The following is a 21,406-nucleotide window of genomic DNA, read 5'->3' on the forward strand; positions in this document are numbered from 1 at the left end:
AAGCACAAATTAATTTGTCCAGAGAAGCATAATGGTAAACCAGCATACTACCACCTTTATTGCTAGAGCATCAACCCTGCAGATCCATGCACGGTTTCATACACAGCTTGTCCCAACAAAAGGGCCATTCACATAAGTATTAGCAGGATTGGGTCTGGATCCCAAAGGTGTTTGGGAGTTTTGTTTTTGGTTTTTTTATTGGTTTTGTCGGGGTTTTTTTGTTTTGTTTGTTTTTAACTCTGGCAGTATTGCTTGTTTCTTGAAAATTCTGAAATACTTATTAGAAAAGGGTTAAGACTATGAACTGGCCAGACTACTAAGGCTGAATTACTTCTACCTTACCCCTATGTAATTGCGCAGAGATGCTTAAATCTTTAGATTAAAACAAACCAGAAAAAGTTAAACAAAATTTTAAAACTGCTGCATAATATGGATTAAGAAAAGGTTAAAAAAATAAATTACTCAAACCTACCTGCTACTTAGTGCTTCATTGAAGTCTAACAATCTTTAGTGGTAAGCAAACTCAGTAATTCTTCTCGAGACCACTGGAACGCTTGATGCCATCGCCTCTGGTGGTGCCATGCTTCAGCAGCTTAAACTAGCTGAAATTGCTGCCATCCCACCCTTCTTTCTCCTTTCCACTGGCACTGGAGCTCTCATGCAGCAAGCCAACTCAGGGAGCTGACATGGCTAACGCAACCACGCAAACACCACTGACTGCGTTAGGAGCAGGCTGAGAGGGGGCCAAGAGAGAGACAAAGCTGGAATACAGAGTTCTGAGCTGCCATTCAGTATCCATGACTCCTGGCTGCTGAGATGGACTCCAGGAAAGTTCTCTGAAGTTTCTCAGTCTGTACTCCAGCTGCAGGCTCCCTGCTTGTTGTTTCCCTGCTGCACTCGGAAAGCAGATTGCCACCCAGTGTTACAGGTTCCTAAGGGAGCATGGGCAATCCTCCACCCTCCATTCCAGTTTTTCATTTGTCTAAGAATACAGCAGCTAAGATAACAAAAAGAGCCTTTCTCTCTGCTGCTCAGCCATACACCCTTTTTGTCAAAACATAATATACAGTAAGCTGAAAACAGTATCATAGCATTTCACAGAATCATTAAGGTTGGAAAAGACCTTTAAGATCATCAAGTCCAACCATCAATCCAACACCACCATGCCCACTAAACCATGTCCTGAAGTGCCATCTCCACACGTTTTTTGAATACTTATTTGTCACAAGCAGTTTTAAAAACAATGCAAAGTGGAATTTAATTGCAGAAACTGGATGAGATGCTGAAATTCTGGATTCTTGCTGCTCCAGGGGAAAAACTATGCTGGCCTCCAAACATAACTCCAGTCAGATATAACAAAGGCACAGGCTTAAGCTAGCTGCACTCAGACAGCAGAGGGTAAAATACAGGACATTGCTTTTTGTTCCAGTGATTTCTTTGCATGAAACCAATTGTTAAAGTCTTTTTAAAGCTTCTAGTTGTTGTTGTGGGTTTTTTTTTCCAATAGGCACATTACTTGCTTCTCAGCTTAAGCCAAATTCAATTTGATGACTAACACAATAGCACTCTAATGTGAAACTGAAAGGCTCCTTCATACATTACACCTCTGAAGAAAAAAGGTAACTCATCCTCCCCCACACACAGAGAGGCAACTCGTAGGCTGTATGTTGCTAAACTTATGTTATCAAGTATGATAATTAGTAAAAGATTAACTTACAATACCACCAATACTACTAGCTATATTTGCAGACACCTGTAAAAGTATTCTTCTTTGTGCTCTAATAAAAGTTGAGAGTTCTATGGCAATTGCCTACATTTTCACAAAAAGCAGGGGAAAAGGAAGAAGTCAGTCACATGAGCTACCCCCTGATCACACGTGTCCTCACCACTCACATCAGAAGGGAATATATGTTACCAGCCAGTGAAAGAGAAGTGAATCTTACTCACCATTTTCTAAATATTGCCCCACTCAAATATAACAGGACTATTAAGATACGTATTGTAAAATGGTATAAACTATTTGTTTTAATGCAGATGGACAGTTGACAGTATATTCAAACCAGGAACATTTGCAAGCACAGTTGTGATAACTGAGCATGATGTTATCCATACATGTCAATTTAACAGTGAAATACTTTAGATTAAAAAGTAACTGGTCTGCTGTGTTTTGCTATATCACCCATTTAACTGTCCAAAGACACACTCTTTTTAGACAATATGTTAAGAGCGTATGACATACTGCAATATACAAAGATTATACCCTTTTTTACCGTTTTAATAGAACTTCTTGATTTCTCTTCCCAAACATTACTGCTCAGCTCCATTGTGCAATGAACATTTGTTTCTCTTTCATAGGATCCAAATATAAGTAACCTGAAATAGAAAAGCCTATAGTAAGAATTGTAATACTATTACATATATCCCATTTATCATATTAAACTCACCATTTTTCATTTATACACTCTATCATTATTATCAAAGTGTACACACAGAGAAGTGTTTCTGTGTCCCCACAGAAAAGACTCTACAGGCACAGCCTTACACCAAAGGAATGACACTGCCACCCTCTAGTGGAAGAACTCCACAAATATCAAATATAAGTACAAATTTTTAGCTAGGGGTTTTCTGTTTTGCGGGTTTTTTTTGTTTCTGTTTTTGCTATTGTGTTTCCCTTTTTCTTTTTTTAAATAAAGCCTTCAATCAGCAGACTAGTTTCCATAAGAGAATAATTTTATTTTTTTTTAAAGCAGCAATAGCCACAAGAATCTTTCACTCTAGTCCTAAACTTCACAGTGAACTTCAGCTCTTCTTGATTTAAGAGCATTACTACAGATTAAAGTAAGTTTATTATTGCTTATGTTTCTTTCCACTAATCTGGGATCCTCATATATCTGTAATTTTTTGTAATGTTCATAACAAACAAAAGAGTGGTTCTTGATGCATGATACCCTATTCCACAAGGCTATAATGCTTTTCATGTAGATAGCAGCACTATAAAAGAAAAAAGACAATAACCTTTAGGCTATAGAACAGCAATAAAGTTGTACACAGCTTCTCACAGTAGCTGGAAGCTGATAAATATTTTGGAATAAAAACTTCAAACAAATCTTACTCTTTCAAAATTGCTCTTAGATTTTTAATTCCCCCCTAAAATTTCTATATACATTTGACAAGAACAGTTTCTAAGCTTTCATCCATATTATCTTAGCTGTGACTGTGACATGTTACACAACTCTAGATGATACAGACAAAAGCTGTTAGGAAAACACATCAATTTTCTCTGTTTATCTTGATGTTGTTAAATAATGTTTCTAGGTTAAATATGATCAACAAGTGCTTAGCCTTCCAGACGTGGAAACATGTAGTAAACATACTTCGAAAATTAAGTAAAGTTATTGAAATCAACTTTCACCAACAATTAGAATTGGTAAAATTAAACCAATCCCAAGGGAAAACACCTCTCTGGCTACAACAGCTCTCTAGCTTGTATTGCAGCAAGGAGAGGTAAATAAATACTTCTTTTCTGTCTCGTCTATGAAGAATTTGTTTAACTGGAATTTGTTTAACTGGTTTTTAGCTGAGTCCATGAATGCATGGGGGAGATGACGGGGAAGATCCCATTTGGGTTGGTACCCAGCACACCTGCATACAAAGTGTCAATTGTTTTCGGTTCAGAGTTGGTGGCTGTACCCTGTAACCCCGTCTTCAGATGGAAACTTCGCACGCTCTAGTGAAACGCCACAAACAGCAGCTGTCAACCTCATTTTCAGCCTGACCTTCAGCACTCATTTGTCTAGACACTATCAATTTGATTACTGTAAGCAGAAATCCAGCCTCAGAACCAACTGATGAGGTACTTTGTCTGGACAAGACTAAGTTTGTTCAAGATTACTTGAACTGACGAACTCATGCTGCCTTTGCTTATTTTTAAGCCATCCCCAGCCCTCTGTGGCTTTTCTGCTCCGCTTTTAGTAGTTACTTTTGAGTAATGCAGGTTTTCCTCAGTGTCACATTGATATCAGCCAGTTCATTAAAGCTTTTCCACAGCTGGTCACTGGGTGCATACGTTTCATCTTCTGGTCACCTACACACACTCTTGGGGAATTTTCCAGGGGCACTTACTGTGCCTCTAAAATATCAGCACAGTAGCTATTTAGCTGTCTTGTACTGGTGGCAACTAAGAAGAACAAGGACAGGAGGTAGCTCAAAATAGAAATAAAACATAATTTTCAGAGAACCGTAACATAAAAGTCGCAAGGAAAACAATGAGCCATAATGAAATTTCACCTTACATTAGCTTACCAAAACGCAACTTGAAGAAACATATCACAAGACAGCAAAACTACACATTTAAATTTTAAAGAGCTCTTCATGCTGGAGTTTGGAATTCAATTCCCAGTTTCAGAAAGACAAAAGGGAATTTTTAACTGCTACTACACTAAGGAAATTTTTGTTTGAATCATACCTCCATTAGCATGCAACCAGAGGTACTGTATTCTATAACACAGGTGCAGATAAAGACTGATGTTAAGATTGTGTCACAACACACCCCAAACAACTGGATATTAAGGAGATATCTATATCCTACAGATTGCAAGTTTGTAAATCAGTATGAAAGGATACATGAAAGACATCCTGAAACAGAGTTTATAACACCAGCTATAATTAAATCAATAAAGTTATTAAATTACCACCTGAGTAATTAAAATAAACATACAGAAAGTTAATTTCTATTCATGCCTCAACTGTAAATGGGATGGTTACCTACAGCAAGTGAGCATGAGGTAGAAGAGGATGATTCAACACAGTAGCTATGGATATGAAAAGTTATTTGCAGCTGTCCTGCTTTCCAGTCCGAGAGCTATGAGGACTCCAAGACATGAAGTATTTTCCCTCCGATAGAGAACAATGGAAGCACATGGAGGCTGTGGTCACCTCAACTCTTAAGCCAAGCCAAGCCGAGAACTTCAGCAAACTTTTATAGTCTTCCAGAAAGGAGAATGAACAACAAGGCTACCAAGTTTCCTTCCTTTTGTACGATGATGCTAGAGTACTGATCCGCAAATCTAACACGGATCTGATATGGGCAGGCAAAGTACACACCAAACTTTAGTAACATGTTAGTTATTACCAGGTATGTAAAAGCAAGCTGAATTTCCTTTACAACCCTTTCCTCATTTTTTCATTTCCACTGTGGCCTTTCTATTTGCAAGTATTTTAGGAGCTGAAATACATAGGATATTTCCCAACTTCTAATAATCAAAAGCAGATTCAATATTCACATACTTAAAGGTGCCACTGCTGCACACTGAAGCACACTTGAAGACAAAAGGAGAAGAACCCATAAAACTCCAAATTTGACAACGCAGTCTCAGGTACACTCTGCAGTACTTTACTAAACAACTATCTTTGGAAGGTTTCCTTGTCCACAAACACTATCTATTGAAAAAATTATAATTTAGAAAGCCCACTTGATGGCATAGTTTTGGAAGAGTATTCTCACCTAATAAAATGAGTTTATAGGCTTTGAGACTTTCTTCACGGTGTATCTTTTAAAAAGAACTAATATAGCAAAATTTAACAGCTTTGTTTTACCATTTTCCTTAAAAATTTAAGGTAATCACAGATAACAGCATCTTTGAAATGATTGAATTCTATGAGGGCATTGCACTTGTACAAGAAAACTTACATTTTCAGCGGGTCAGACAAAAATTTGCAAAACATATTCCTTATTATTTACACCAAAGTTCCCATCCTTTCATTAATTTAATTTTTAAAATGCGCAAAATTTAACTTTTCTTTCAATAGCATGACAGCAAGGAAATTAGTATGGTCAAGCCTACCATTAGAAAAGAAACAAGTGCAGAAAGTGCAGGTATTTGGTTGTGCGCAGAACATAACAAAATTAAACTTTACATGTATAACACAGAAAAAGTTTGCTAAATGTTTTATACAGTGGTGAAACTATAGTGATTTCAGACTTAAGCAGGAGAAGTAGCAGAACACTGTTACCAGACTAGATGGAATACAACGTCAGTGGTCAAGAATCCTACTCCAAATTCTGTACAGAAGTGAACGAATAGCTACTGCACTGCGAGAGAATATAAAAACCTGGGGCACTAAGCAAAACTGAAAAATACAGTAATCTTTATTTTCTGGAACAAAAATGATTGCCAAGAAAAATTTTCAGGTCCGTATGGAAGACATGAGTGAAAAAGCTCTGTATTTCAGCATGCAGTGCTGCACTGCAAAAAAAATGGTTGAGAATGGTCCCAGGCAACCTTCACACCAGCTCACGTACAGCATTGATGAAATAGGGAAATTTTGTCATTGTTTCTTTTGCACACATTGTATATTTCTCCTTTTACTACCAAAATCCTCTATGTGTCTTTCAGCTTCTACCTCATCAATATCTTCAGGTGCAAAGTAAGCAAGAATATTTACTCACCGGGGGACTCTATGAACAGCAATTGTAGTCTTTTAGTTCAAAAAAGGATGGGACACCTGGAAGATCTGAGGAATTACTATGGGACCAAAAGTCAGACATCTAGATTGAGAAGTGTCTGTCGAGATGTAATTTCCAAGTGTGTGTTGAGAAATTCCAAGCTGCATAAAATAGTCAGATTAAGTCAGACCTGAAGTTTAAAAGACCTGACAAGCCAGCAACTGCATCCTCTCTCAGCCATCTGATAAGCATCTGTGACAGCTGAAAATACTGAGAGGTCAGATGATGATGTCAAACTGAGCAATCTGGCTTCTAAATGTAATGGAAAGAAACACAACACTAGTGAGATGTTGGTGATGTTACACAGTGTTTCAGATTCAGGAAAGACAGTATTTAAAGATTACTTTCCAATCCAAGAACAACTACACACAACTTAAGGTAGTTATTTTGGGCCCTATTATAATAAAAATGAATGCACTACTGCACTGAAGTTGGAGACTGCCAAATAAAGAGAGATCATGAGTTCCCTCACTCAGTACAGTTAAAGAGCAAACAGTCCTAGCAGCCAAGGAGTGTACAGAATCATTTAGTGGTCTTGGATCATTCAAAAAAAATGCATCACAAAGCTATGGACACAGGTAAGCAGCAATTTTATTACATAAAATAATCACTGCTGTGGCCCACACAATCCTTAGAAGCAGAAGAGTATCTTCTGGAAATCCGTGGCACTGATAAACCACATTAATACAGCAAATACAGTTCAAACAGTTGGACAAGGCTACAGAAAAAAGTGCAAAGAGAGGCTCATATGGTAATACAAGCAAAGAAAAGAACAGGTTAAAAAAAAGTCTTGCTGCAAAACAGAGTTTAGTTCATAAAGAACAGAACGGCACATGACTAGATCAAAGCCTAAGCACTACTTGGATAAGATCTAACATATACCAAGAATTAAGAGGTCTGACAAAAAAAACCCCAAACAAACCAAGAGCCCACACACCTTCTCTCCAGCTTTAAAAAGAATAATTTTCTCTTCAATGAGTGAAGTAAGTAGATTTTATTTCTTTCCATTATTTTGTTCAAGACAAAGACAATAAATAATGCCTTACAAAAGTTACTTGGATTAATCCAAGTAAGACTGAATGAAACAATTATTTCCCTTTGCTTACATAATACAATACATAATACAATAGAATAATTACAACATTTATACTGTCCTGGAAAGAGATTCATAATTTGGTGTGCCAAACAAAAAAAACTCAAAACAACCAAGTAACAGGAGGCACCGATTAGCTTGTAACCAGGCAAAATTCAGAAGAAAGGCAAATGCAAGCAGCCACAAAACAACATAGAAGTGCCTCAGAAACTTACTGCAACTTTCATTTGTTAATTTTTACTTTAAAAAAATACATTTTTTGATTAGAGCATAATCATACCACCAAAGCTACTACTTCATGAAGCAGAATAGGCCTACATCTATAATTACTACTAACTTAACAAACAAAGGTACTTCCTTAGCCAAGGATGAACAAAAGATCACAAAACATACCTTGTACATTCAATTAACGTGACTTTTAGGCGACCTTCTGTCAATAGAAAATCCTGTATACAGAGGTCTCGATCTTCAAATTCGTGAGGTGGCAATACTTGAAATGGAAAAAATGGCTTGAACCTGAAAAATATAGAAGAGACTTATCTTAATTCAAGTGATGTAAATAACACTAACACAGAGAAATATTAAGAAGTAACAGGATTACAATTAGTCTTTAACACTCCTAAAGAGAAATACTACCATTCCTACATATTCATTGGTCAAAAGGAACAAGTAGAAGCTACAAAAGCTTTCTGAATGCAGAAGACTGGAGAATACATAAACAAACTGCTTCACAGGAATAGATTATTTGAGTTATATGTACTACTGCAGATAATTTCGAGAAAGCAGGGAGCTGATCAAGTCACAGAATATGTTTATGACTGCAAACGTGATTTGACACAAGAGTCCTTTTTCAGTAAATATTTCACGAGGTCTTTAAGTTTTAAGTTCATCTGCATAAAATATCACAGCCTTGAAAGGCGAAAATGTACTATGACCCTAAGCATAAATTTTTATGGCACTGCTGTACTTAAAGGACTGGGGCATCCTAATAAACAGGACACTTTAGTTACACAGGTTGATACTTCTCTCATTTTGTGAAAAACATTCGGTTGTTCTTTTCAGCCAGTCTTCTTGAATTAAAATAAAGATACAGGTACTCTAAATATTCGCCCTTGAGCTTTATTTCCCTTATCACAGCACATGATTCACAGGAAAAGCAGTTCACGTTCAAGATACTAAGTGTTTTACACACATTATCTCACCACATAATTCTCTCTCTTTGATTAGAATATACCAAGTTATAAATACTGACTTCATTTTTAAGTGATAGTGCTTCAGTGTCAGACACAGCCACGATCGGAGGGAAGGAAGGAGGGGGAGAGGCTGCACAGCTGCAGCCCCATCCCATGGCAGACACACACATGCAGCCCTAACAGCAAGGGCCACAACCCTGCCAATAGAAAGATATCACGGAATCTGCACTAGCATTACATAAAAGCATTGAAAAAGCACTTGCAGGGTATTCCTTCTGTTTTTATTTATTGCTCCTATTTCCTAGCACTGCCCCATGCCTTGGCTTCCATCCTCTGTCACCGAGACAGCCTCCCAGTGATTATTTCGGTTGCGAAGACTTACAAATAGCAGGACACGAGCACCACTGCCTGCAGGATGTATCTGCCATTTCATGAGAAAGAAGTCTTTCATAAGTAGTTTGCTCAGAGGCATCTGCTTGTCACATTCAGAGATCACAGTAAGTTCAGGAAACAGTCACATGGATTTGAAATGAAGAGTTTCAGAAATTCAAATAAACACTGAAGCGCCCTTTAACTGTCGGCACACTCTTTGGGAGGGAGTTCGACGCTCTGATTCGAGACACTTCATTTCTGTATAAGCATCAGCCTCGTACAGAGCCATGAGAAAGACATTTCTTTTGTTCTCCTTGTGAATAAATACAACTCAACACTCTAGCCATTTTCCTGAAATCCAATTCAAATTCTAACTTTAATTTGGTTCCAAGTTTCCTCATTAACTCCTTCAGGAAGAAAACAGTTTTGAAATTGGTCAAGGAAAAAAATTCAAAAAATTCAATAATTCAGATACTTTTTTCCATTATTTTTAAGTCTGTGTACAAGACATACGAAGCTGTTAGATCACATTGACCATGGTTTCGGCTTATGAGTACACCATAAGCAAACAACTCAAAATATGCCTTGTGCAGGTACTATCTGGTCTGATAACTTTACTCAGTCTTCCTTTAATAGTTCTTCAATTATTAAAGAAATAGTAAGCATCACAAGGGTAGAGAAAATATCACCAAGATGACCCAACTATTTTCACTCTACAAGACTTACTACCACTTCAGGGCCTGACCACCTCCCTGCTCAAACCCACCCTACGCCATCACAGCAAACACCACCCCACACATTTCTCACTTTAAGCACAAGCAAGGGCACCCTGCTCCTTTTAGGAATCATTTTTACCCCCTCAAAAATACAGATTTAGCTCAGATTTTGTTAGACAACAACACAAGAGTTAGGCAAGCACACTGGAAAATAATGCCAAGTTTTTAGTGAATAAATACTTGTAGGTTTGGATTTTTTTCAGCACAAATAAACAACTTTTCAATTATTACCAGCAACTGTCCATATACCTTCTCCCAAAATCTATTTTAAAAAAAAGATAGTTTTTCCATGGGAACCTCAAACTGATGACCATCAGCAGGAGCCTCAGTGAGCTACTAAAACAAGATTTCTGGCAGGTAGGAATAGACAAAAAAAAAAAAAAAGAGGATCCAATAAGTTACCATCACCTCTCTGAATTTCTGCAAATGCCAGGCTTACAAGTATCGATAAGGTCTTTCTCACATATATATATACACACACACCCCCCCACACACACCCCCCACCCCCCCATAAAACAGTCTGCAGGCTATTTAACAAAAACACAAACCTGGACAAATCTGTTTTCAAATATTAAAAACAAGAACAAAACAAAAACGAAAAACAGACTAAAATATTCCAGTAAGGACGCAGACGTATCTACCTACATATTCAAACCAAAAATGTCATCTCTCAAGTAACTTCAGAACAACGCATTAAGTACAGCGCGCACTGCAGTCTTTTGCTGCAGCACAGAATGATGAAGTAATCCTCAGAACAAGCCATTTTTCTCGGTAGATTAAGACATAATGTTTATTACAATTTTGATTTCTGTTTTCAAAATAGGCTTTCATAACCAACAATGACTTAAAGAGGAAAAAATTCTAAAATACCAATGCAGTTATATACAATAATACTCAAAACACTTAACAGTATAAGATGGACTTTGTGCAGCACTAGTTAAATTTTCTACAAATATGGGATTAAAAAGCAGTCTCAACATCATTTTTAATTTACAACAAGCACTTATGTTCACATTCTTACCACTGCAACTATTTTGTAAAATCCTTAGCAAAAAAACCTAACACGTTACCGCTTTCCATTGGCATTAGCAACATACAAAGAGCTAAATATCCCGCATTAAATGCATTTTTAATGTTTAAGTGCTGCTCTGAAGCCTTCCAGTTTTATAAGATAGCACTTACCTATTTAAGTTAGTTTACTGAGAGTTTGTACATTTCCAAAATTAAACTTCAGACAAATTACTATTTCAAGTAGATTTCAATTATGTATTAGGTAAATGAACTGTTGACAGACTATTTAAGTACAAGATAACCCATATTTATTTGGGAAGACTTTCCTACTGGGAACTGGTGAATTAATACAGATGCAGACAGCAACAGTCAGTTGTAAAACCACACGTAAGCAACCTGCAACCCATGCATGTAACTGAGTCAGGCACCACAGGTTCTCCCATCTTTCTCCCCATGGTAGGGAAAGCCTATGAGCTACCCTACCTTTTCAAAACACAGTCACCAATAATGAAGGGCACGGAGCAGTGCATTCTTACAGAGCCACCGCTGCTGCAATTTTGTTCTGTCTAGCAGGAGCGCAGCAGAACACCAACGGATGTTCTCCTCTCTGCGGAGAAGCCACATTCCACCTCTGCAACATCTAATTTTCCTGCTTGAAAACAATCACATCACTAGACGAAATGTAATTGTGAAGTTTGTTTTGTAAAGTATTTATAGTAGGGACAACAAAACACACTTTTAATATGAAAGCAAAGCTGTATTTCATTGTATTAAAGTACCAAGAGTAGGCTTTTAGCTAATAGTGCCAATAACACACAGTGAATGAAACAAGAGATACGAACTCTATTCCCAAGCCCTGCAGACTACAGTTCCTTTTGTGATTCAGTATTTTCCTGTCCCAGACATTCCTATGTAAAGGAGAGATAAGTTTCCTAGCATCCTGGGTTTGCTATTATAATGTAGAACTTACTTTATAAAATATCTTGTGTAAATAACCTTGCTGTAATAGCTTTTTATTTTGCTACCCTCTAATGTTTAGCCCAGCTTTAAAGAGCTAAAGCCCACCAATAAATGCCTTAGAGAAATTCATCACACTAATGAAGAAAAAAAAAAAAAAAAAGGTTGTGTAGCCTGCCATTAAGCCTCTACTCAAAAAGTCTATAAAGAAACCTTGACAGCAAACTAAATGCCTCGGTTAATCTTGGCTAGTCTCTGCCCTCATCACAACAGCCATCCCAGGATCTGGTAAGTTCTGGTAAGTTGCTCTTGTGAATTCAAGGCTCTCACTTTACAAACTGACCAAGAGAAAAAAAAATATGGTTTCTGTGTGGCTGTCTAGATCTCTGAACACTCATCCAGTATCCTCCGCTCCCTTTCTTAACTTTAACCAGTAATCAAAGAAGTTAGTGGACCTCCATCAGTGGAGAACAAGCCCATAACAAATGGTTTGCAATTGGTCCACTCACTGCTGCAGCCAGAGAAAGAGGTTTTAAGCCATGACAATGGTGTGGGGAAATCTAGGAGTTGCTCCTAAAAGTACAACAGCTGAGAAACTGTTACCAAAAGGTACTTACAAGAAATACAGTGTCTTTCTAAACACTGCTGAGCTGTTACAGGGTTCTCCAAGGCAGACTGTCATTGCATCAATATTAGACCCCTTTCAAGTGGGGTCTAATGCTGCCACCTCCTCATTCAGCATGGTCAAAAGACAAAAGTCATGCTCATGTCACAAATCCTTGACCTACAAAGCAGGATTACACCAACTCAGTCCACATACCCAAAAACCTCCTTTTCAATTCCAAACCTGTGAAGTGATACTAAACAACTATCAGAAGCTAGATTTTGTGGGGGAGAGATTTTTCTGTCTTTAAAACATATTTGTTAAGTTTTTGCAATCTTTTCATCTTTTCCAGAGGAACAAAATAGGCATATCATAGCTATATGAGAAAACAGATACCTTACACCCCTACCCCAAAACCTTGATTAGATATGGCACACTATTAAAAAAAAAAGTCTTTAAAAAGTGCCTTATACTAGATGCTTTTAGTGTGTTTTCTATTTGTTTTTAAATTACCAGTCTCCCTCCACAAATTTATCACCTTATTCATCCAGAAGTCTAAAATTCAAATAGCACACTATTAAGAAAATGTTAGTTAAAAAACAGCATTTTAACTTAATAATGTGAATATGAAAAGGAATATCCATCAAACCTCATGTGAAATTTCAGCAAGGGAAAAAAACCTATGAAAATAATATTTAAGAAGCTGTCAAGTAGCAAAAGTGTTTCTCAACAAATAGTGCAGAACACAAACAGCAAAAAAAAGTCATTTCACATGAGGAATTTGGACAGATGTTTACACTGAAAGATAATTAAGATAAAGTTACTCAATTAATATACAGGATTAAAGTCGTACTCTAAAATAGCATAATACTGAGCTCTTCCACATACAAAGCACAGCAAAAATGTTTCCAGACACTGCATGCAGTCAGTATGTCTCCTTCATACAAAGGGCTTCTACACTCCACTCATGCCATATTCCACAGAGTCACTTCAGTGCTCATTTGCTCTCATCTCATCACCACCTCACTCAAAGTCTAGATCAAATTTTCACCTGGAAACAAACAAACAAAACCGAGCAAATTAAGTTTGTTCCCTTCATTTTGGGTGTTTTCGGCCCCTGAATAACGCTATTCTTCCTTCCAGTGACAGTTCTGTGGGGGAGGAACTCACCTACTTGAAACAAGAGTATAATTCAGCTGTTTAGTTTTAGAAATGTCTGACCTATATTCCCATTCACTTGTATTCACTACTCTGTGATTATTGTTTTGTAGTCCTTTAGCTAACTTTTAACAGAGAAGAGTACAGAAGTCTTTCATACCTTAGGTTAATTAAGCTATTACCTAAACTAATGGCTCCCACCAGTACCTAAACTACACTATTTTCAGTTGCATGAGGAAATCTATTAAGAACAGGGGAGGAAAAAAAAAAATCAATTTATCTGGCCAAAGATAACTATGCGCTTAATATGTTTCTGTTCATTGCATCTGTTAAGAATACCCAGAGTCACAGTAAAAAAAATAATTAAGACCTAAACACAGACAGGACAAACTTCAAAAGCTCTTAGGACTCCACTTCCTACCGGGAGAAGCAGTAAGACAGCTTCATTTGGAAATGCAGGAGGAAGCTAGGATTTTGTAGAGCTTTTGCTAAGAAGTGAGAACTTCTTAGTGGGAAAAGTTTTAAATTATTCTCTGGTTTTATAAAGGAAGTTTATTATCTAAAACAGTGGTCTAAAAATTACTGGATATGTTTAAGACCACATTAATCATTTGTATCATATGAATTCCAGCACTACTCTACTGCCATAAAGATTTAACATTGTCAGGTTTATCAATTTTTTAATCGAGTTACTAAGATTTAAATGTTCAGTTAATGTAAGACAGGGAAAAAAAGACCTTAAATCTCAGAAGAGCCCACCACCTAAAAAATGCAAGTATCTTGAGTACAAGGCTACTTCATATACACTGCAAGTCTTAGAATTTTGTTTACCACTAAGTAAAAATTAAATCAAAATCTAAAGTCAGACTGTGTTTAGTAAAGCAACAATTGACTTTTGTAAATGCTACTGTATTCAAAGATTCTAGTATCTAAAATATTTTTTGGAAGAGTAACTGCTGAATTTATTTTCTGTTTTGGGAATACTCAAAACGCTCAACTAACTACAGAACAGAACTCAGTCATCTTTAGATTGCCTTTATCTGATTCACAGAAATACAAGTCATGTGCTTGTAAGGTATATAAGTTTCAAAAAAGAGTGATTGACACCAGATATTTTAAGTCATAAAAAAGTCTTCTAGTCTTACATCATGTGTAATTTAAGATGAAGTTTACTTCTACAAAAATTCTAAAATATTACATTAAAATTAAAATATTAAACCCACTCCTAAAAAAAAACTGATCACATTAATAAGATTCTAAAAGTACTTATCAGCAAACATTTAAGCTTGTTAGGGTTAGGTATTAGAATGCAAACAGCTTGTATCATTCTTCACATTGAAGATATAAAAATGGAGCTCATCTTTATTTTGAAAAAAATTAGTTTGTTGTGGGTACTTTTAAGTACTTTAAAAAGAAAAGTACCACCACCGCAGATTTTGCTAAAGCAATTCTCCAGCTTCCACTGATTTCACAAGGAACAAAGCTGCAGAACTGTGTAAGTATTCATATCCAGTAGACTTCAGTAATTCAAACTATACTCTTATTCAATATAGAAATCTACTAGTTTCAGCTTTAACCACACCCATGAAAATTTGGCTTACAAGCAACCTGAAAAACATTGCAATAAGAGAGTAGGTTTATTTTCTAGGAAATTTTATGGAAAACTGCAAATCACTTCTAACACTCCACCCACTGTGTTACAGGATATTCTGCCACAGGCATGTGGGAGGCTGATACACATAAGTTCTCAATATATGAACAGTCACTTTTTAAATCAAGACCTAAAAAAAAAAAGCAAGGATTTTATTATTCAGGTTTTTTTCTTCAAAGATGTTTCACACATTTCCAGATTCTTAAGCTACAGTCTTCCTTCTTATGGCGGTATCAGTACCTCCGAAGTATATCTCAAATCAGACACTCAAGACAAACACTTCTAAAACTTTAAGACCCGTTCTACAAGAACAAATATGAGAAAAATGCAAATGGTCAAGTAGGTCCTTCCAAAAAGGATAGTAGATTTTTTTTTCTTGCTTATATGACAGAAGTCACTGTAAATATGGCAAGGAGAGTCTTAAAGATTTGCCATTTCTGTCCGTATTGAAATAGCCACGGGTAAAAAAGAAATCTTGAATCAGGCTTATCAAAACTACTTTCTTATCAGCACAAACAAGATCAATTTGACCATGCACACTTTTTTTGCACTTCAAGAATACTAGTTTCCCAAATTCTAAATTCCATAAATACTGAAATAGCTCAGTTAACTCAATGCAGTCAATGCCTGTTTGATCTCTGAATTTTTATGTGGTTGTTTGGTTTTTTTAAAAATTGTATGTGACCTAGCTGAAGCCAACTGTTCAAATTGAGAGAAAGAGATCAAAATCCTGCTATATTTCAGTCTCAGACAGAACGAAGACAAAATTTCCCCATCTAACCAGAAAGCCTGGATCATCGTGGCTCTGCTCCAAATGTACAAGAAGATGCAGAATTATGCTCTTGTTCATATAGAGCTGGAAGAGAGGCAGGTGTAGTTCAGCAACCAGCTTTTAGACATTCAAGAACAGCAGCAGCAAAAAACCCAAAACACCCCAAACCAACAAAATAAATGCAAGCCACCCCAAAACTCTACTTTTAGCCAGCTGGATTAGAGATTGGTTCCACTAACTGATGCTAGCAAAACGCTAGCTTTTCCTCACTTCAGCAATATATTCTCCTGTAAGTCTCAAGTTCCCCTACAAACATCATCTCTACGCACTCTTGGTCAGAGGAAAATGTTGTTGATGTTCTAATAGAAGTCTAAGGTCTGTACAGGACTCATTCATTGAGCTCAAGAGTTTTAATCCTCTGCTCTAAACACTAGCCTATGTCCATATGAAAACTAATGACATCCTCTTAGACGGCTTAGAAAATGGCTGTCTCATGGATGAAAACAGTCTCTGACAGCTGTAAACCAAAAGTGAAAAAACTATTTGTATCTGTTCTGAATTCTACACATAATAGCATCCCAAGGTTTATCCTCACTCCTCCAGTTTTAAAAATGTTCAAACTACATAAGCTTCTCCTCAATCTACATTTATCTAGTCACTTCTGACAAGGCAGAAGACAGTCCAATTCACACCCTTCAAGTCTTCCAAAGTGGTGGGGATTGTCTAGCTCAGGATTAGTAGTACCATTTTCAAACCTGAGATGACTGACAGTTCACCTTAAAATTGTAAACAGCAGTAATTAAGGATCTGTTTTAGAGACAGCTCAGCTATTCAGACTGCAATGGTGGGGAGGGCACTAATGGGGACCGAGGAACACACCATGGCAAATACTTGCCAACTGTCCCCCAAGCAAAGGTCACATTTGTGAGTTACAGTATTTTATTAATGGGCCCGTACTGTGAATGAACGGGATGAAATAACACAGAAACTCAATCTAGACCTGTGGCACCAGGAAGGATTCCTGCACTTTGCAAATCCTGCATCACTGATGCAGAATTACAGTCGGGACTTGTGATTACATTTGAAAGAAGCAGCTGCTCAAATTACCATAATCTTCTCCCACCATCCCCATAATGAATTTGGGTATTTTCTCTAATTTGCCTTTCTTTCAGAGGAACGGGAAAAAAAAAGAAAAAAAATTCTGAGTTTTTGTAGCATTGTTTTAAAACAATACCACTGACTAACACTGCTGTTCCCACCCCACCACCCCTTGTAATCCACTGGGCTCTTTGCTCAGCAACATTAGAATTTGTTTTGTTTATTCTACCATACTGCATTAAGTTTTGTTAGCAAGTATGCAGAATTATTCTTAAAAAAATACAGACTGTTGCAAAGTTTTCAGAGTTACACTGCATCATTTCCACTGTTAATTACTTAGGAATTATTCACCAAGCCAGATCATTCACAGCAGTGATTTAAACAACTCCATGAAGCCTTCTGCCATGTCACTGCAAGACTATGATCCTCAATTTCTACTCATCTGCACTTTAGCTCGGGCAAACAAGAATAATGGTTTAAGTCACTTACTACACAAGTGACATTTATGTTAAAGTCTATTCTTCTTATTCTTACTACACAATGGCTTACATTTAAAATACTATATAAAAGTCTATTTAACAGGATATTTTTCAAAGGTCTCGTCACGTAAGGTATCTTACCTATGTGGTATTAGTTATTGTAAGCATTAGTATCTTCATCCCAGTGACACTGGCAGACAAAACATGATCTTGTACTTAATGACATTATAAAAGCAAATTGTACTATTTGTACACAACTCCTTCTGAATGGGCATTTTTCATAACTGTTACCATTAAAAGCAATTCCAGAAAATACATTGAAAAACTTAGCATTAAGAATAGGATAAGAAAGTAATGAACAAAGTATATAATCCGTGGATATCTAATGCAAATCAAAACACTTATTTCTTAATTTCTATCCAATATTTTAAAATTATTTTGTAAACTTAATCTCAAATCGTCCTGTAACTTTTACAGCTCAAGCAACACAAAATTGCTAAAAAGTTTTTTCCAAATGATTATCCAATTTTATGCTAGTCATATCTGCAATTAATTACTGTCTTTTGGCTAAGTGTAATAGTCTGATTAACTCTATCATCAACTGATCTCTGTAATACAGTCTTTAAAAAAAAAAAATATCTGTCTGCAATAATGACATCCAATAAGTCTTCTAAAATGGGAAAAGCTTATTGCTGTAGTAGAATCCCTGTGTTTTCCATTACATGAAACAGCTTTAATGGAGAGGGCTAGGTGCACCGCTCCTCACACACCATTCTGCTAGACTATAGTGTAGCTGGAAATCATAAAAGTTAATTGTCCCCATGTAGTTTTAAGGCTAAAACAAATTACAACAGCTAGTGGGAAAAAAAACAACAAAGTGGCTCTCCAGAGCCCAACTCAGAGCTAAAAACGATTTCTGCCGTTCTCTTATCTCACAAAAAATAAGGTTTTTCCTCTCTCTCTTTGCTTCTCTGCTACACCTGGCATCCCCTTGGCAGTGTTCGTAGCTATATATGGCCACAGGCAGGTGTAAGATGCTGCCGGGCTCCCACCGGGTCCCGCAGAAAAGAGGTGCACTCCCAAGTCCCGAGGGGGCTTGTTAACACAGGCAAGGCTCCACAGGAGTAAGAGTCCTTCCAGAAGAAGTGCTTAGGGAAGCAGATGCACCCAAATGGCTTCGTGAAGCTTTCACGCAGAAGTCTAAGCTACCAAACCCAACATTGCACATACCCAACTTGCTTGGTAGCACAATTTAGGAGCACCCACAGCCATGACACTGCATATGCAACCATTTCACTCATGGTTGGGCACTTTAACTGTACTGTAGAAATATTCTTTGCAACACAAACACATCTGTCAACTGAAGTCTTCATTGCAGATTTTTTCACTAATTTACTGGATATACTGGCCTCAAGTTGCGCCAGGGGAGGTTTAGATTGGATATTAGGAAAAATTTCTTCACTGAGATAGTGGTCAAGCATTGGAACAGGCTGCCCAGGGAGGTGGTAGAGTCACCGCCACTGGAAGTGTTCAAAAAACGTGTGGATGTGGCGCTTCGGGACATGGTTTAGTGGGCATGGTGGTGTTGGGTTAACGGTTGGACTTGATGATCTTGAAGGTCCTTTCCAACCTTAATGATTCTGTGAATCACTGAGCATTTGAAGGTCTGAATTCTATCCCAGATTTGTTTGGCTTGTAAAACAACAGAAGTTTGTTAAACAGTGAAAGTAAATAACAGGAAAAGCTTCCAAAACTTGTGTGGATATTACTGGTGTCTCTCAACTGAGATGAACATCAGTTCCAGCAGTAAATTCTTTAGTTTAACCAGAAATTCAGTGACTGTAGCAGAAATTTCTTTGAGTAATTATTTATAAATTCTATGTTCAGCTTAGCATGTCATGATTAACATGAACGTTTATTAAGTAACGACTCCCAAATCCCCTTCACACAAACTAGCATCCACACTTAATTTCAAAATGAGAATTTATCCAGTCATGAACAACCCCTCTTTAACCCTTAAACATCAAAACATGCACTTTCAATAGAGCATTTTTTCTAAATTATATAAAATATTGAGTCATGTATCACAGAATGGAACCTGCTTGAAAAGCTAATTGTTCTGAGCAAACACATAATGTTGGATCATTGCTTGCTTCTGGACAAAAGCACAGTTTGAGATCACACAAAAGTTTGTGTGGTTCCACATTTAATGGATTTTAGCAGAGTGGGGTGGCACACATTATCTATTAAATTAACAAACCACATAGGTACATAACATTCTCTCCATACTCATTTTAGACAATAATGCTTATTAATCCTAGAAGTTTTACAGTATTTTACTATTCTCTAAAGAACAATAATATCAAGAATAACCAAATGTTTAAATAGTTTTAAATCAAACAAGTGTGAACATGAACTGTAAACACAGGAGCATATTGGGTGACTTCAGGCAATCTCTGCAGGAATGCAGAATAAGCAGTTTCCCATAGAAACCCAGCAACATGAAAGGACTAGCTCCGAAATCGGCAGCCTGAGACTAAGCTTCACCGTCACTGGAGCACCACACTGTTCTACCACTGAGTGCTAAAACCTGCTGTCCTTACTCAGTCTGCCTACATAAGAGCTTTCTGATAAAAGCATCATTTATAATTAAAAAGATTAACTATTTCACATGCTTAGTATATACAAAATAGAGTCTACAAAAGACATGTTGTGACATCAAACAAGCTACTAAGAGCTGTATTAGCTACCCATTTTTACAGGTAAATTCTGTGCCTCTGTTCCTTGAACTAATCTCCTTCACGGAAAATCCAGTGCTCAGTTTTGTGTGACAGGTGGGGAACATTAGTCAGACTATCTATCCGCAGAAACTAAAAATCATAGTACAGCCTGTAGAAGGCAATTCAGAATAGCCCAACTCTACTGCTTGAGCACACCTACCTGCTTCAGATGGACCCAGAGCCAAGCTTGGACATTTGTTATTTCAGGAGTTATTCACAATACTATATGCCCTATACTTTGAAGTTACCTTTAAAAAAAATAAAAGTACTACTCCTTATTTCGTATTTTATTTAAAAGAATTGAAAACTATGCAAATTATGACAACTGAATAAAAGTATTTGTTCTGAGCAGCAGGATCAGCTTAAATGTTCAAGATCAGAGTTCAGATGAACAGAAACGCTCTTGCAAGGCTACTGCATGCAAACGCCATGAAGTACCAAATAAATCTTATCAGATTTTTCAAAGCCTTCATTCACTATCCACATGAAAGAAGTTCACTACAGTACTAAGATCAAGTAATTTTTAAATACAAACCAGCAAAGGTGTTAAACGAGGAAATTTTCTTTTAATTATTATTGCACAAAGAATCTTTTATATACTGTTTCAAGTAAGAGAAATTGAAGGAGGCTTTATCTACCTGTCAGACCAATTAACCTTAATGTTTGTTGGATTGCTATCCGCAGCAAACACAAACAGTAATCACCAAAACTTATTCTGTCTTTCTCAGTTGGAAGGAGATATGGATTCCTCCCCCCCCCCCAACTATACCTCTGGTCTCCCAGTTTCTTCAATAATCCATCTCAAGTCAGTGCCATTTTACTTCCTCACTCTTGCAGTTAAGAAAAGAAAATGTAACATTTGTTGACTACTCACAGGAAAAGGCTCACTCTTAACCTGAAAAGAATGCCACCTATATACTGGGAAATGTCCAATATATGGCTGGTCATTCCTTAAAT

At 36.9% G+C, this 21,406-nt stretch overlaps 1 protein-coding gene across 1 annotated transcript in view; it reads right to left on the reverse strand.

The window, feature by feature from the left end:
• Positions 1-21,406, reverse strand: part of PDZD8 (PDZ domain containing 8) — a gene marked incomplete at both ends in the record, with an annotated part of 62,944 nt that overhangs the window by 34,203 nt on the left and 7,335 nt on the right. The window contains 2 exons of the mRNA XM_082001923.1: positions 2,271-2,373; positions 7,992-8,114. Of these exons, the coding sequence (XP_081858049.1) occupies positions 2,271-2,373; positions 7,992-8,114 (226 nt within the window). The remainder of the gene's footprint in view (positions 1-2,270; positions 2,374-7,991; positions 8,115-21,406) is intronic.

The sequence above is a fragment of the Phaethon aethereus genome, assembly GCF_964289735.1.
Source record: "Phaethon aethereus genome assembly, chromosome: 7".
In the NCBI taxonomy this organism is placed as follows: Eukaryota; Metazoa; Chordata; class Aves; order Phaethontiformes; family Phaethontidae; genus Phaethon; species Phaethon aethereus.